Source organism: Stigmatopora argus, chromosome 19 (genome assembly GCF_051989625.1).
Source record: "Stigmatopora argus isolate UIUO_Sarg chromosome 19, RoL_Sarg_1.0, whole genome shotgun sequence".
In the NCBI taxonomy this organism is placed as follows: Eukaryota; Metazoa; Chordata; class Actinopteri; order Syngnathiformes; family Syngnathidae; genus Stigmatopora; species Stigmatopora argus.
The window spans coordinates 10,120,471-10,135,752 of record NC_135405.1 but is presented as its reverse complement, the minus strand read 5'-3'; the positions used below and the strand labels follow the sequence as shown (position 1 = coordinate 10,135,752).

The window sequence follows — 15,282 nt, the reverse complement described above, 5'->3', positions numbered from 1 at the left end:
TCAGTAATTCATATGATAAAACTATAATTGTAGATGAATACTGTAATTGTTTACAACTGTATATTATGAGGCAATTTTGTGTTAATATCCTCAACAATTTCTGAGGTAACAGAAAAAAGGTATAACTTAATATTAAAATAAAGTCATACATTGTAATATTAGAAGTCACAAAAAGTCATAGACTTGGAGGAATAATACAATATAATATTAGGATAAAAGTAGTAAAATTTACAGAAAATTGCAATACTACGAGATGAGAGGAGTAATGCTATAAAATTGTATGCAATATTACAATAAAATCTCGATGTTACATAATACTTCCTAATATTGCAGGAAAATAATCCTAATATGTTACAAGATATATGTTATATTGCATATCTTCACATTAGCTAAACGACCTAAATATTACATAAAATAAGCTAAATTACTTTGACTTGACTACATTGATTGATTCTACCTTGATCTAGAAAATATATATAAATAAATAGTCTTTATTCTAATGGAGGCATTTAAGCACTACGCAAATTACAGAGTAGTCAATTTGTCTAAATTAGCCGTACTGTATCCTTGATCATCTCATAATTTTATGACTTTTTCCCCATAAAATTACGACTTTATTCCTGAAGGCCCATTTTATGTGTGCACGAATACCCCACCTTAAAAAAGATACACACAATGTACAGAGAAAAATAAATAAAACGTATAGTAAAAGGAGAGGAACTTTTTCCATCTTAATTATGGCTATCATTATGACAATTTCTTGGTTCAATTTAATTTCATTTGACATACAGTGTTCGAAACTTACACTAATAGGTGCCATAACCACTACGGACAGAACCAGCATACGCGACATTAAATGATGTCATATGCTACATATGACTTGTCTTCTTTTGTCTGATTAAATTATCTTGAGTACAGCTCTCTTGAGATCCTGCTCAAACAGCCTTTACTGGCTTTTCTAAGTAGGGCAGAGGTGAGTCAACAAGAATTTATGGATTGACAGGTTATGGTTTTTTTTCTCTCACACAAGCACTCCATCACACATGCTATATTTTGATTGCTTTAAATATTATTGTTAGGTTTAGGTTCCTTTTGGGTTTATTTCTGTTTTTATTTTGGGTCTTCATTAGTAATTAGCTAAGAGATCAAATCCTTTCATTCAATGTGTACTGGAGAGTGAATGCATTTCATTTTCAATTTTACTAAATGAATTACAAAAATAAAAAGCATATTACATCTACCATTGTTTGAGATGAATTGTTCGTTCAATTATTGCAACATGTTTTCTTAATACATTTATTTTGGCCTTGAAGGCCTCCCTAAAGAATGTAGATTAAAAAAAGAGAGACAATAAAAATACAAATGTAATTAAAATGTGTTTATCTAAAAATATGTGAAATGCCTATGTGGAAACAAGAAATTAAAATAGATCAAATCTATTTGATGAAAATTATTGTTCAGCTAAAAGAGAAAATGTTGACTATACTTCACTCTAAAGTGAATTAACATGTTCTTTCATGGCCCGTAAATAAATTATTTTGAATCTCTATGACAATCACAACCATTTAAGTTGCTAAACTTTACAGGAAAAACCTGCTACCTTATTAAGACTTTACATCAAGTACAATACAAACTTTTACTAATGTCAAAAAGATGTCTCCAAAATGACCATTTGAGAATATTCAACATTATGACAGTGACCACCTCCACCCAATGTTGACATCATGTCTTAGTTTGTGAAACATTTTACCTTTGACCTGCCACAAGGACTGCTCAGACTTTGGAACGGAGACAACACTTTTGCAAGTTGATCATGTCCAGTGTGACAGCAGAACTATAAAAGCTTTCAATTCAAAGTAAACGACTTTGTTCTCCCTAAAGCAGGAGGACTCTATCGATCACAAGGCTTCCTGGTGCTAAGCCCGACATGGGTCGTACCGGGATCTGCCTTTTGCTGCTCCTGGGCACATACACCCTTGCGCGTAAGTACTGTTAGGTTTCAAAACATTCTCATATAAAGACAAGATATGTTATATTTTTTTGCAAAACAGAAATGTGAAAATTCCTAAAAGATTGAATGAACTAAACGTTTTGTTGTAATTCTCTACAGAACAAGATGTTGGAAGAGTGGATGAACAAAACCCAACATGCTTTTGTAAGTTCACTTTATTAACAAAGAACCAAAAATATTTTTAGAATACACTATGATAATTTACGAGACGCATTGGCACGTGTCAAGTGTTGTTCAAGCGACATTATTGATTGGAGACAATATGTCTCTCTCTAAGAGTGCAATATTCAGCACCATAAAATTACATCATTGACTTCCACACTATTATTATCACGGAAAAAAATTGGTACGTCTTATATTGAATGGTGCACTGATTTAAAAAAAAATAACTTGGCTAACTGATATTTAAATCACCACAGTGGATAAAACATTTAGGAACTTCAGACGCTTCGTGTATGACTATGAGGCTGAGACCTTCAATGGTGTTCCTGGAGCCACGGACAACAAGAGCGGCCCCAAAATCTCCTGTCAAGTATGTCTCGCAGTACCACTCATGCTGTTTTAAGTTCTGATTTTAAAGGTTAATTCCAATGGAACGGTGGTCTATCTCTTGTCCAGGTTGAGCTGGAAGTACCCCAAACATGCAGCTTCATCCTGCGGACTACCGAATGCTCGCTGAGCGAGATTTTTGCTGTGGATGACAATGGCAAAGTGCTGTATCACCCTGCTGCTGGAGCTCAGGCCTTTAAAGCTTCCATGGCCAAGTAAGCATACCTGCCCATTTTTAAAGCCCAATTTTACACGTCAGATGTGTCGTGTATGGAACAAGATGAAGAAATTTACCAAGTGAAAATCCATCCACGTTTTTAGGAACCCATTGAAGGTCAGAGTTGAGAAACACTCCAATGTGGAACTTTTCCCTGGGGAGGATGAACCAGTAAACATCTTGAACATCAAAAGGGGAATTGTATCTTCACTCCTCATCCACGTCATGGGAAAGGAGACAAACGACAACATGCAGAGGGTGACTGTATGTGGTCTTTTTTTTCTTCCTTAGACAGTGCTCATTTCGGTTTATGGAGAAGAGTCACGTAATAATAAACACATTGCACAATGACCAGATAATCTGTGACAGCCATAGGCGATAAATGCACATGGGTCACTTTGTGTTCCCACGTCACCAAGCAGGCTAAAGTCCTAGATAACTTTATTTGAACTATGGCATCACCTGCTCATATAATGGCTTTTAATCTGGGATATTGATTTGACAAACTGACTCACTTTTAAACATGTTTACACCTCTAATTTAATCACTGGCAAATTTGTGGAGCAAAATAAGTCAACAGATTGCCAAAGCGAATTAATTTCTTTCCGCTTTTACTGTTTGTTAGCATATAAGCATTGTAACAGTTGTTATTATTCTGCATCAGCATTTTATGTAGTTTTCTTTTTGGCATTTGCACATTTAGACATGACTTGTTATTTTCTAGTTAAAAAATATGATCTGTATTTATTAATTAGTAAACAGTGAGGAAAAAGATGTTTGCTATAATGCTGTGCTGCCAAAGGATTTCCAGTCTCATCGATATGAATGACTTTTACATTTCCAGGCCAGCATTTATGGCCTCTGTGCCACCGACTTCACAGTCCACGCCAGAGCTGACATTGCCACTGATGTAACAATCAGCAGGGATCTTTCCAAATGTGACAGCTTCAGGCCTGAAAAACAGGCTACCAGTCCCCTGGCTCTCATCTCAGGAATGGTAAATGATGCCAGATTTTTTTTAAATGTTCATAGTATCTCATTTAACCGTTGTGAGTAGTATGTGCACTTAACACTATCTAGAATAATTCAATTGGTCTGCACTTTCAGAACTATCCTTTGTCCAAGATGATCAGCAGCCACCAGACATGCAACTACAAATTTGACGAGCAGAAGAAGCACATGACCAGTGGTACCTGCACAGAGAAGCATATTTTCCTGCCCCTCTCTCACAAGTAATTAAAGACACCAATAATGTACACACACATATGTGTATACACAAATACACTCCTGCTGTAACTGTCTCCTCCATAGGAACGAATACGGAATTTCCACCGTGGTGAAGCAGACTATTATTCTGAAGGAGACTACCAGGATTAATGACAGAACTTTTAATTACAGTGAGTGTTTATCCCCCTTAGAATGTGCTTGAATCACAATAATATTCATGTTAACGATTTGTGTGGGGGGTTCTGAACAGATGAGGCTCTCGTCCGTTTCTTGCCAATGAAACTTGTTGACGACAAGTCCCCTATGCAAACTAAAGATGCCGCCATCAACGCATTAAAGCAATTGAACACCCTGACGAAGACGAAAAATGGCGATCAGCGTGGTTCCCTCTTCCATAAACTTGTGTCCGAGCTGCGTGGCATGAAGGCTGGCGCCCTACGCTCCGCAGCCTTTGAGATGGATGACATATCGCACTTCCTGACCATGCAAGCTCTGGTTCAGTGCGGTACTCCAGAGTGCACCAGCGCCATGTTGAACATCTTCGCCACCTTAAACACATTAGATCAAGAAGTGGATGCGGCAGCTTATGCCCTGGCACTACTGCCTAACCCTTCACGCCTCATGGTTAAAGATATTCTGGCCATGGCTCAGAACAGAAAGAGCAAACTCATCATGTACGCCTTGAGTAATGCAGTCAGGAGGTAAGCACATGACAACGGTGATGGTAGTTAGGTGGCAGAAGTATGTGATTTTTCACGGGAATAATGTAACATCCAATTTTGTCATCAGGCTTTACCAGGCTGAGGGTAAAGTTACTCCCGAAATCACGGCTGTTTCTGACTTTGTGGCTTCTCTTTTGGGCCCAGACTGTTCAGGAGATAAAGATCAGACCTTCCTAACTTTAAGAGTGAGTTATCAAATATAAACCCTCAAACTTTTACATTCACATATGGATTAGGGAAGTACACAATTATAATTCTAGATACCAGGATATACACCATATTCATAAACCGAGTTCAATTTAAAAGTAAAAAAAGATTTAGCGATGACTCTGACTCAATTACCAGATAAAAGATGGGCTAGTTTCTACTGAATTTACCCTTGTGAGGCTATGCGGTTCAGAGAATGAGTGAATGAGGTTTACGTGTAACAACAAGAGAGACGGCAACTGCAGGTTTCATCCTATTTTTGCTCACTTTTTACTGACTCATAATTTGAAGTTTCCACACTTCAATCCAGGTTGTAGGAAATATTGGCGACATGATGGAATCCGCTCACCCGACAATTAAAAACACCCTGCTGAAATGCATGCGACAGCCTACAACAACACTCTCTGTTCAGCTTGCGGCCATCCAGGCATTTAGACGTATGTCTTTGACAGATGAGGTAACTAAAACTTTTCAACAGACATGTTTATGAATCCTTTTCACAAAAGTACTGATGAACTTTGAATTTCCCACACAGGTTCGGTCTAATCTCCAAAGGGTCAGCCAGTATCCAAAAGGTGCTGTGCAGAAACGTCTCGCAGCTTATCTTATCCTGATGAGAAATCCTCAAAATAGCGAGATTGAGATGGTGAAGAAAATCCTGAAACAGGAGCAGAATGAGCAAGTCAAATCTTTTGTGACCTCCCATGTCTACAACATCATTTCCTCCACTGATCCCGACACCCAGATGTAAGTATTATTCATTTAATTTTGGGGAAAAAAGAAATCTTTGAGGTATTAATTGTCATATTTGTTTAAGGCTGGGCAGGAAGATAATAGATGCACTGCAGGATATTGACGTCGGCACACACAATGACTACACAACAAAATCTCGCAACTACAAGATAGGCACGACCCATGGCAATATTCAGGGAAATGTTATCTTTGACCCAAGCAACCAGCTTCCCAGAGAAGTCATGTTACAATCTACTCTCAACATCTTTGGCTACAATATGGATATGTGGGAGGTGTGTAAGAACGCTCTTCATTGGCTATTGTCGGCAAATTTATTAACACTTAACTGTTTTGTTTTTGTTGCAAAAAGCTTGGAATCGAAGGAAAGGGCTCCGATCCCTCTATTGAGGCCTTGTTTGGAAAGAATGGCTTTTTCCCAGACACATTGTCCAAGGCGCTGTACTGGACAGAGAATAAGATGCCAGTCAAGATAATGGAAGTTCTAGAGAAGTGGATTTCCCCCTTGAAAACAGAAGGACAGAAGGTACATTATGATAATTCCATCCACTTTTCCTAATGTGTTAACGTCACCAATGAAAAGAAACCAAACAAATGTGTTTTCTCAAGGTTCCTGAAGATCTTTTGAGAGAAATAGCTCACAATTTCAACAAGCTGGTCAAAGAGCTGCAAAATCTAGACTCTCCAGAGGCCATGGCCTACTTGAAGATAATGGGAACAGAGCTTGGCTACATCAAGGCTGCTGATATTAAATTCTTTGCAGATTATGCTAAAATGTATGCAGAGATCTTCCTCAAGCTGCTCCCTACACAGGTAGTCATAAATTTGGATTTTCACCATTTTTATATTGAAAGCACAGCATGACAACAGCATTCATTCATTTTCCGTACATCTCATCCTATGATAACAATTGATTTTTAATGACTTTTGTATTAGGTTGTGTCTAAACTCATCTCTGGCACAGACAATGAGTTGTTTATCCACTACATGTTTATGGATAACAATTTTGTCCTTCCAACGGCAACTGGTTTCCCTCTGACCTTTTCTCTCTCTGGCACCTTTACTCCTGGAGCCAAGGGAGGACTTCGACTTTCTCCAAACATGGTACGTTTTCTCACCTCTAATCTCAACAATGGCCAATTTAAATTTAAGGTCATAGACTGCATCTAGCGGGTGTATTCATTCAGTCTGCTGGTTTTTCGTTTAAACAGAATGAAGTGGCATTCGCGCCGTCAGTTGGAATTGAGTTTGTGACAAAGATGGGTGTCCATGTCCCCGAATTTGTTGTCTCTGCTGTTGAGATGCACACCAGTTTGTACCATGAAAGTTCACTCAAAGCTAAGATAACCATAGAGTCAAACCAAGTCAAGCTCTCCATCCCAGCTGCAGATGGTCCTGCAAAGCTCGTAAAAATCAGGTACAAAGAAAAATAAGAATGTATTTTTCTTCTATCAGATCCCATTACACTGTAATCTTTAACAGTAGAAAATATCGGTGCATTGTATTTGATTTTCTGTATACATATTTACATACTATAGCAACACAGTGCTGATTGTGGGCGATGGCAAGGCTACCATAATCCCACACAATATGGGTGATGCAAATTGTGACTCCATTTTTGGATTCAAATATTGCACTAAAAAACTCCAAGCTGATGTACGTGGGAAAAATGATGTGCCTTATTTCCCTCTGGCTGGACAGACAATGTAAGTTCAACTTTGATTTCATATTTTAAGGCTTTTTAAAAATTTGGCAACAAAACAAGCAACATTTTTGTATTTAAATCACCTCAGGTTCGAAATGGACATCGAGCCCAAGGTCTCACACACAGCAACCTTTGCATATGCACTCCTGAGTGAAGGAGAGGATGGTCAACATAAGGTTGATTCCCTGAAGTTGACTCTGGAAGCGGAAGGTACTCGCGCATCATTTAGTCATCAACTTCTAAATCTCCCAGCATTAAATGTGAGGCTATTTTTTTCCATTTTCGCAGGGAATCAGAATGCTGAAGTGACCGCAACCATGAATTACAACAGGAATAAGAATTTGTTCACCAGCCAAATCCAGATACCCGACTTGGACGTCGAAGCTGGAATCAAGGTTGGGCTGACTGATGACAGCTTCAAAGACAAAACCGTAACACTTGAGCTTTCCAACAAAAATGTCCCACTGCTCACTCTGACTGGTCGCGCCCGGTAAGTTGTGCAAGTACAAAAAACCTCGGAACCTTATCAAGGGCAAAGGCAAAAGTATCATATCTTCACATCAATCTAGGTATCAGTACGTCGCTGACAGTATGTTGAAGATTCAATTGATGGTTCCATCCCTAAAGACAGACGCCACAATCTCTGCCACCACGTCTAGTAGTCGCCACAAGAGCCAATATTTAACCCTTGAGGTCAAAAGCGACATAAAACTCCCAGAGATCTCGTCAATTCAGTCAGTCACATTCCAACTGGGTATGTCTCTAAACAAAACACTAATATAAAATATATATAATAAACCTTGTTTGGAATGATTGTTCACTCCTCAGGTTAAAAGAAATTATATTTGATATCTATTTCAGATGGGGATGGCACTGAGGTCAAGCTGATGTCAAATATGAATGCCGAGACAAAACTCATGGTTCTTTATACTGAAGCCCTCGGTTCTTGGGTCAGTAGATTTTCTGAGGGTGCCATGGACCACCAGTTGGGCAACACTGACATGAAAGTGCGTCAATTTGTCAACAAGGCACTTGAGGCAAGTTTTCTCGTCATAAGACTGTCGCATAATCAGTGTTAAAACAAAATGTATTTTATTTCTGCTTAGGCCAGCAACATCTGGATGAACGAAATCTCTGCTGAACTTCCTTACGTGGAAACTCTGAAGAACAATATTGCAACGGTGAAAATTCCCTCAATGCCTGAGAATCTATTCATGAACATGTAGGAAACAAACTCGTTTCGAATTATAAGAATATATTACTATACAAAAGCTCTCTCATTAACATTTGTATTTTTGTCATTTCTGTTTTTATCTAATAACCAGGGAAAGCAAATTCCGATCCAATTTTGGCACTGACCATGTGATCCTCACTATTCCGGATCCTCAAGAGTGGTTCACCTCTCTTGCCATATTTAATAAGGCACCGCAGCAGATAAACCCCCCCGCATATAGCATGCCCCATAAGAAAGAGATCTATGTCCCCGTCATTGGATTGATGGAAGTGTCTGCTAAGCTAAACAGTAACTACTACAACTGGGAGACAACTCTGTCAGCAGAAAATAAAAGGGTGGACTCTCCAACCTATTTGGCCAAGTTCAAGACTCAGGCTACCAGTCCGATTAAAATTCTTTCCTTCACCTCTGAGGGTAATTTATTTTTAATTTTTAAAGGAAATGTTAAAATGGGATGGGACAGTGATTAAAATGCCAATGTGTTTTCTTTTTAAAGGAGCTGCTGCAATCTCTGATACAGACGACAAAACACTGAAGTTCATCCTTACTGGCTCCCTAGAGCACCAGTTTTTGACGACAAGTGTTAATGTGGAAGAGACTATTGCGGTCTCGGACGACATAACCTCACAGGGAAAATACAATGTCCATGCTTCTGCACCACTAGGCTTGCGGACATCTCTAGATATTACCAAGCATTTCACTCTGAGTTCAAACAAGCTGTTGGGAGATATCAATGCAGATGGAATTGCCGCTATTGGGTCTTTAACTGCCAGCACCACGTATCTCAACACCTTCTCAGCCGATCGTGGAAAGAAGGAACTCAGATTAGAGAGCACATTGACAGCAAACTCTGAAATCATGAAGGCTACAAATAAGATCAAGGCTGTGTATGCAAATGAGAATCTTATGATTGAATCCAACACTAACATCAACAGTGAGGCCATGAAGCACTCAACAAAAATGAATCTCAACTATAAGAATGTCAAGCTGAGCATTCTCTCCATCTCTATGACCAAAGCTGGTCAGAGAACACTTCAGAGTCAAGTGGAATTCTCAGCCTCTGAAGATCAAGCTAGCCTCCGTATGGGAAATACAGCTGAAGATATTGTGAATCGTGCCTACTCTTTGCTCACTGCTTCCTTGAATCCGTCTGGTTTGGAGCTCAATTCTGATGCCTCTGTTAACATCTTTTCAAGCCTTGCCTCTCACAAGGCCACCTTGGCCTTGAACTCCATTGGCTTGACCTCCAGCTGCACTACCACAGCTCAGCACAATCGAATGACCTTTGAGAATATTTTACACAGTGGACTTGATGCCAATGGTGCCACCTTGTCCCTCACCACAAAGGGGGGCATTCAAGAGAACAAGATTGACTTTAACATTGAGGGAAAGATTGCTAATTCTGAAGTCTACCTTAATGGCGTCTTCAACGGTGACATTTTGGCCATCAACACAAGAAACACAATGAATTTTAGACTAAGTGAGGATGGCCTGATCTTATCCAACAACATAGTTGGATCTTTCAACGAAATGAGGACCGAAAATTCCAATTCCCTTTCCCTTACTTCGGGATCTTTAACACTCCACACAAAGACCGACAATTTCCTTAGCAGGAAAAATTCTTACATGCATGATATCACAGTTACAATGGAGCATTTTAAAGCCTCAGTCATAATCAAAAATAACCTAAAGTTCTTGGAGATCAACTTCATCAATGATGCCCAGTTCAAGGCACAACCTTACAACATGGAGGTGACAGGAACGCTAAAAGGAGACTTCTCAGGAGATGAACTTAAACACACCTATGAGGTCAAGATGGTGGACATGATTCTGTCCACAAAGTGCAACACCAACGGTAAACTCCTGGGATCTCAGATTACGCATGCCACAGATTTGGAGCTTGCTGGTCTAACAGTAAAATTCAACAACATTGCCGACTACAAATCGAAATCTCTTCGTTTTGACAGCAATATAAATGCTCTCGCTGAACCCTTCTCCCTTAACATAGATGCCTTGTTTAACGCAAATGGTGGACTGTCTTTGTATGGACAGCAGGGTGGGGAACTATACAGCAAATTCCTGCTGAAAGTTGAACCTTTGCTCTTCACACATTCGTTTGAGTCCAGAGCCTCAAGCACTCATGACATCGAAGGCATACCCACGATCAAGACCATTGTGGACAACAAAATAAGCAGCTCAATGAGTCTCCAAGAGCAAAGTGTTCAGTTTAAGATTAAATCGAAGGTAAATGACCACTCTTTGGATCAGGAAATGGAAGCCTACAACAATGCAGAAAGGATGGCTATTGAAATGAAAGGAGCAGTCACCACAAGCCTCTTTAGTGAAGCCAGACAAGACTACAGTGTGTCTGGATTTGTCAAATATGACAAGAACACCGATAGCCACTTCATCCAGATACCTTTCACGGAGCACATTCCTGCATTCATTGAAGCTGTAAAAGAGACAGTAATGAGGATGAGTGATCAGACAATTGGATTCTTGAAAGACATCAACACAGAGTATGAGCTCAGTAACAAGATTCAAGACAAAGTATCTGAGCTGAAGACGGTCATTGACAATTTTGACTTAAACGTCTTTGTCGAAGATCTGCGAAAATATGTCAACTCCATTGAAAATGTCTTGACCAACCTGACAGCCAAATTGCCAACAGAACAAATAATTCATGTGCTGCAATCAATCCAGGAGGCTATCATGGCTTGGATCCAGAAACTTAACATCTCTGATCGATTTGAGGCCATTTATGGAAAAATGGAGGAAATTCTGTCTCAATATGAGGCTGAGAAGGTGATTGGAGCAGTGATGGATGAGGTTGTCAAAATAATGAAGCAGTATCATATACGGGAAAGGATTAAGTCTGTATTTGACATGCTTAGGTCAATTGACATCAGACCTTTGATCAAAAAGGTAATGAAACCTGTTCAGAAGCTTGTGAATGAGCTGCACTCCTTTGATTTCAAACAGTTGATTGATGACATGAGAGTTTATGTCATGGGAATGCTCCAGAAGATACAGTCCTATGATTACAACACACTCACAATGGAGTTAAAAGAAAAAGTGAAAGATTTGAGCAAGATACCCTGTTTTGGAAAACTCTACGGAGAATTCAAAATCAACTCGCCGCATTACAAACTCAGGACGACTGCAAATTTGGAGAACACCACCTCTACATCTGTCACTCCAGAGTTCAAACTGAACTTTAATTCTCAGGCTACATCTACTTTTAAGCCCTTCCAATTTACCATCGATGCCTCTACACGTTTGGCTGTGCCCAAAATGACCCGCCTGGCGATTTCAGAGTATATTAAGATCGATCAGTCATCTTTTAAGCTCAACCACAATGGAACTGCGACCATCTACGGCCTTTCGGGTGAAGGTTCCGCTGACACTACAGCAAAAATAGAGACCGATTTGTATTCAGCCGGCCTTGTCAATAATGTATTTTTGGCAATGGAGGATGGCTTCTCTGCGAGTGTCAATTCAGACTACAAACATGACCTCAACATGCCACTCCTCAATATCTTCACTCAAGTATCATCAACTCAAAAGACGAATCTTGCAGTGGGAGCAGGGTCTGCCAATCTAAAAATGAACACCGTGGGAAATGGAAAATTTGCCATTCAAGACTTCTCTGATGAGGCAACTCACAACAGTGGCCTCGACTTAGTCCTGGATCTCCACACAGCCAAAGTGACTTTCATTGGTGCAACAGGCTGCAAGGGCTTTAAAACCAATCAGAATCTGGTTGCAGATATCTGCATTTTCCGCCATGCAATTATTGAAGCAAAAGTTGAAACCGAAACACCAGTGATGAAGGGCAGTGTTTTGGATATAAAGTTCCAGGCTAAAGACATGCAAATTGATCTCACCGCCTCCCATAATGCGCAATTGATTGAAGGAACTCTTTCAAACTCCGCCCTTGCCTTGATCAAACCTACCGAGCTCATGTTTGAAACCAAAAATAAAGGAAATTCCAAGCTTTTCCTCCCATTCAAAATATCTGGTAAAATGGAGTTCGAGAATGATATGTCTCTTATACTGAATTCTGAAGTACAGCAGGCCAGCTGGACTGGAATGGCCAGAGTCAACCAACAAAAATATTCCCACTACTTCAAAATGGATAATGGTGATACGGAAATTAACGTTATTTCTCAGATGAATGGAGAGGTAAATCTGGACATTTTGAGGCAACCACTCATTATTCCTGAAATAAGAATGCCATATTATGAATTGAAGACACCAAAAGTGGAGGGTTTCTCACTTTGGGAAGATGCTGGTATGAATGATCTCTTGTCCACAACTCAGCAGACCTTTGACATGAGCTCCAAAATGAAATACATGAAGAACCCAGAGATGTTCACCATCCACCTAAATACGGACGCATTTGTCAGTGGCTTCAGCACCAACATCAACATTCCAAAAATGGGTGATCTGACCTATGAGTTCACCATGAACGCACCAATGATTACGCTCAAAAGCGATGCCAGCATTCTCAACCAGGACAGTTTCATCATCAAAATTAATGCATCCTCATCTTCAGAATGTGAATTTCTAACAGGGACATTTCAGGGAAACGCTAATGTTAACACAGTTGGTGGATACAAAATGGCCTCTGTCCTAGATGTAAAACATGCAATGTTGGAAGGAAACCATGGAACCAACATTATCTTAGATTATGAAAATTTGGATGCCTCCATCAGCAACTCAATACAGCTCCATTTGCCTTTTGAGACAATGGTAATCCATCAGGAAATGACTCCAAAGAGCTTTGTTTTCTCTCTGTCCACCCCATCTGCCGGTCAAGTTGCACTTCAGATGCTGACCAAGCGCCCGGCACAATTCAAAGCAAGACTCTATGGCCGATATCCCGTAAGTTTAATTTTTGGTCTTTTGGCTTCAATGGATTTGTATATTGTCTAACAATGTTTTGTTCCACAGACTGACCCACAAACAGACATTGATATATTGGCCTTGAAGATGTCTGTAATCAACTCTGAGAAGCTGAATATTCAGACTTCTTGGAACACAGAGATGCCATATGAGGCAATGCTGAAACTGAAGAATAGTGTACCTGACGTTGTCCAAATGGTCACATCTCCTGCTGTCATGACATATGATCAAGTCTATAAGTATGCAAAAAGCCATGGGGGTTCGCTCCAAGAGATGAGGAACCAGGGTAAAGTTCTATTGAATAAGGCTGTTGACAACATTGCATCAGTTAATCCCTCTGATATTGTGACATCTGCTAAAGAGCAGACTGTTATTTTTGCTAGAAAATACCAAAGGAAAGTTCAGATTTTCCTCGAGGCTGTAGTTAAATTCTTGAGAGATAGCACATTTCTAATCCCAGGGTATTCACAAAGGCTTTCAGGGCTTGAGGTCTATCAGAGATGTACAACCTTTATTGAAGAGGTGAAACAGAAATTATCAAAGTTTGCCTTCTCTAGCTTGTTCGTACCAATTGAGTCTTTTGAAGCGACTGAATTCACGTTTCCTGCCTCCGGTCTGACTATGAGTGGAAAAGAAATAATGAAAGACATATTCAACACTCTGGGAAAACTTTCTGATCAAATTGGTGCCACAGTGAGAGAACTAGGAGGTGACAAAATTAAAGATATTAAGAGGGATCTTTCTGCAATAATTAGGAGGCTGTTCAAATTTTTAGAATGCGACGATGTGGAGAAACTTCCAGCCTTGGTGATCGACCTTTACCAGGATGCTATTAACTCTCATGTCTTTACTAGTATTGTTAAACAGATGGAGACGGTCCACCACATAATTAGCGAATACCTCAAAATGGTGGCAAATAACCTACAGAACATTTCGTCGGACTTCTCCACCGAACAGCTTGATGCAGACATCCAATCGTCAATTGACTTGATGCTGAAACGGGTCAATGCTTTCCATAATAAAGCCGTTACAGTCTTGAAGGAGAAAAGTAAAATGGTGGAACCATTTGTAAAAGTTGGGGACAGACATGTGGAGCTGGACATTCCTTTTCCTTATGCTCCAGAGTTCAACTAACTCCCTCGGCCAGCTAAACCGTACTGTTCCCGTGGTCTTTGTAACGAAAAGACCATTCTAAGAATGAAAACTGTACACTAAATGTGATCCTTATTTTCCATTTTGTTCATTACACACCCAGTGCCTATTGTGCCTCATTTGTATGTTGTATTGTACTATTTAAAACCGGTTTCCTTAATTAAAGACAGTTTTTACTTGACGGTCTTTGTCCCATATGTTGCTTTTAGAATATCGAAACCAAAGGTTTGTTGTACTTTTGGAATATTATTCATTATCTAAAGACTCAATATTATGTTGTTATTTAAGAAAACAGCTAAAGGGTGGTTTAAGAAATACAATGAGGAACACTGGGAGAAACTTTCAAACCAGTCCCTCCCATTCATCTATGAGTCATTTGCAATTGTCACGTCTAAATATAGCGGAGCAGCATATGGCTCGGGCAGTGACACAGCTCTGAACTAATGGAAAGATGACAGCCATTTTTACAAGTTGCTGTGAGAAAAAAAAAAAAATCAAAAAAATGGTTTCACTCTTTTGTGTTGTTGCTGCAATTAATCTATTTTGGCTGCAGAATCAATTAATAATCATAACAATTGGACATAGGCCCTGTCGTCATCG

At 39.6% G+C, this 15,282-nt stretch overlaps 1 protein-coding gene across 1 annotated transcript; it reads left to right on the top strand.

Moving 5' to 3' along the window:
- Nucleotides 1-1,927: 1,927 nt before the first annotated feature.
- On the top strand, nucleotides 1,928-14,814 carry LOC144065000 (apolipoprotein B-100-like). Its single transcript, XM_077587933.1, has 26 exons — nucleotides 1,928-1,982; nucleotides 2,111-2,155; nucleotides 2,431-2,543; nucleotides 2,630-2,775; nucleotides 2,882-3,035; nucleotides 3,622-3,774; nucleotides 3,885-4,009; nucleotides 4,089-4,174; nucleotides 4,255-4,705; nucleotides 4,794-4,911; nucleotides 5,244-5,390; nucleotides 5,469-5,680; nucleotides 5,751-5,958; nucleotides 6,036-6,209; nucleotides 6,293-6,496; nucleotides 6,620-6,787; nucleotides 6,895-7,100; nucleotides 7,222-7,389; nucleotides 7,477-7,598; nucleotides 7,677-7,878; nucleotides 7,958-8,142; nucleotides 8,250-8,425; nucleotides 8,495-8,610; nucleotides 8,714-9,036; nucleotides 9,119-13,509; nucleotides 13,579-14,814. Exons 1-26 carry the CDS (start codon nucleotides 1,928-1,930, stop codon nucleotides 14,662-14,664), a joined length of 9,534 nt encoding a protein of 3,177 aa, XP_077444059.1. The 3' UTR covers nucleotides 14,665-14,814.
- Nucleotides 14,815-15,282: the final 468 nt, after the last annotated feature.

Excerpts from the sequence above, each read along its gene's own strand:
- LOC144065000 (XM_077587933.1), top strand. The coding sequence starts at position 1,928 with ATGGGTCGTACCGGGATCTGCCTTTTGCTGCTCCTGGGCACATACACC. Across the intron at positions 2,156-2,430 it reads ACAAAACCCAACATGCTTTT|TGGATAAAACATTTAGGAAC; the intron begins GTAAGTTCACTT and ends AAATCACCACAG. Across the intron at positions 2,776-2,881 it reads TTTAAAGCTTCCATGGCCAA|GAACCCATTGAAGGTCAGAG; the intron begins GTAAGCATACCT and ends CCACGTTTTTAG.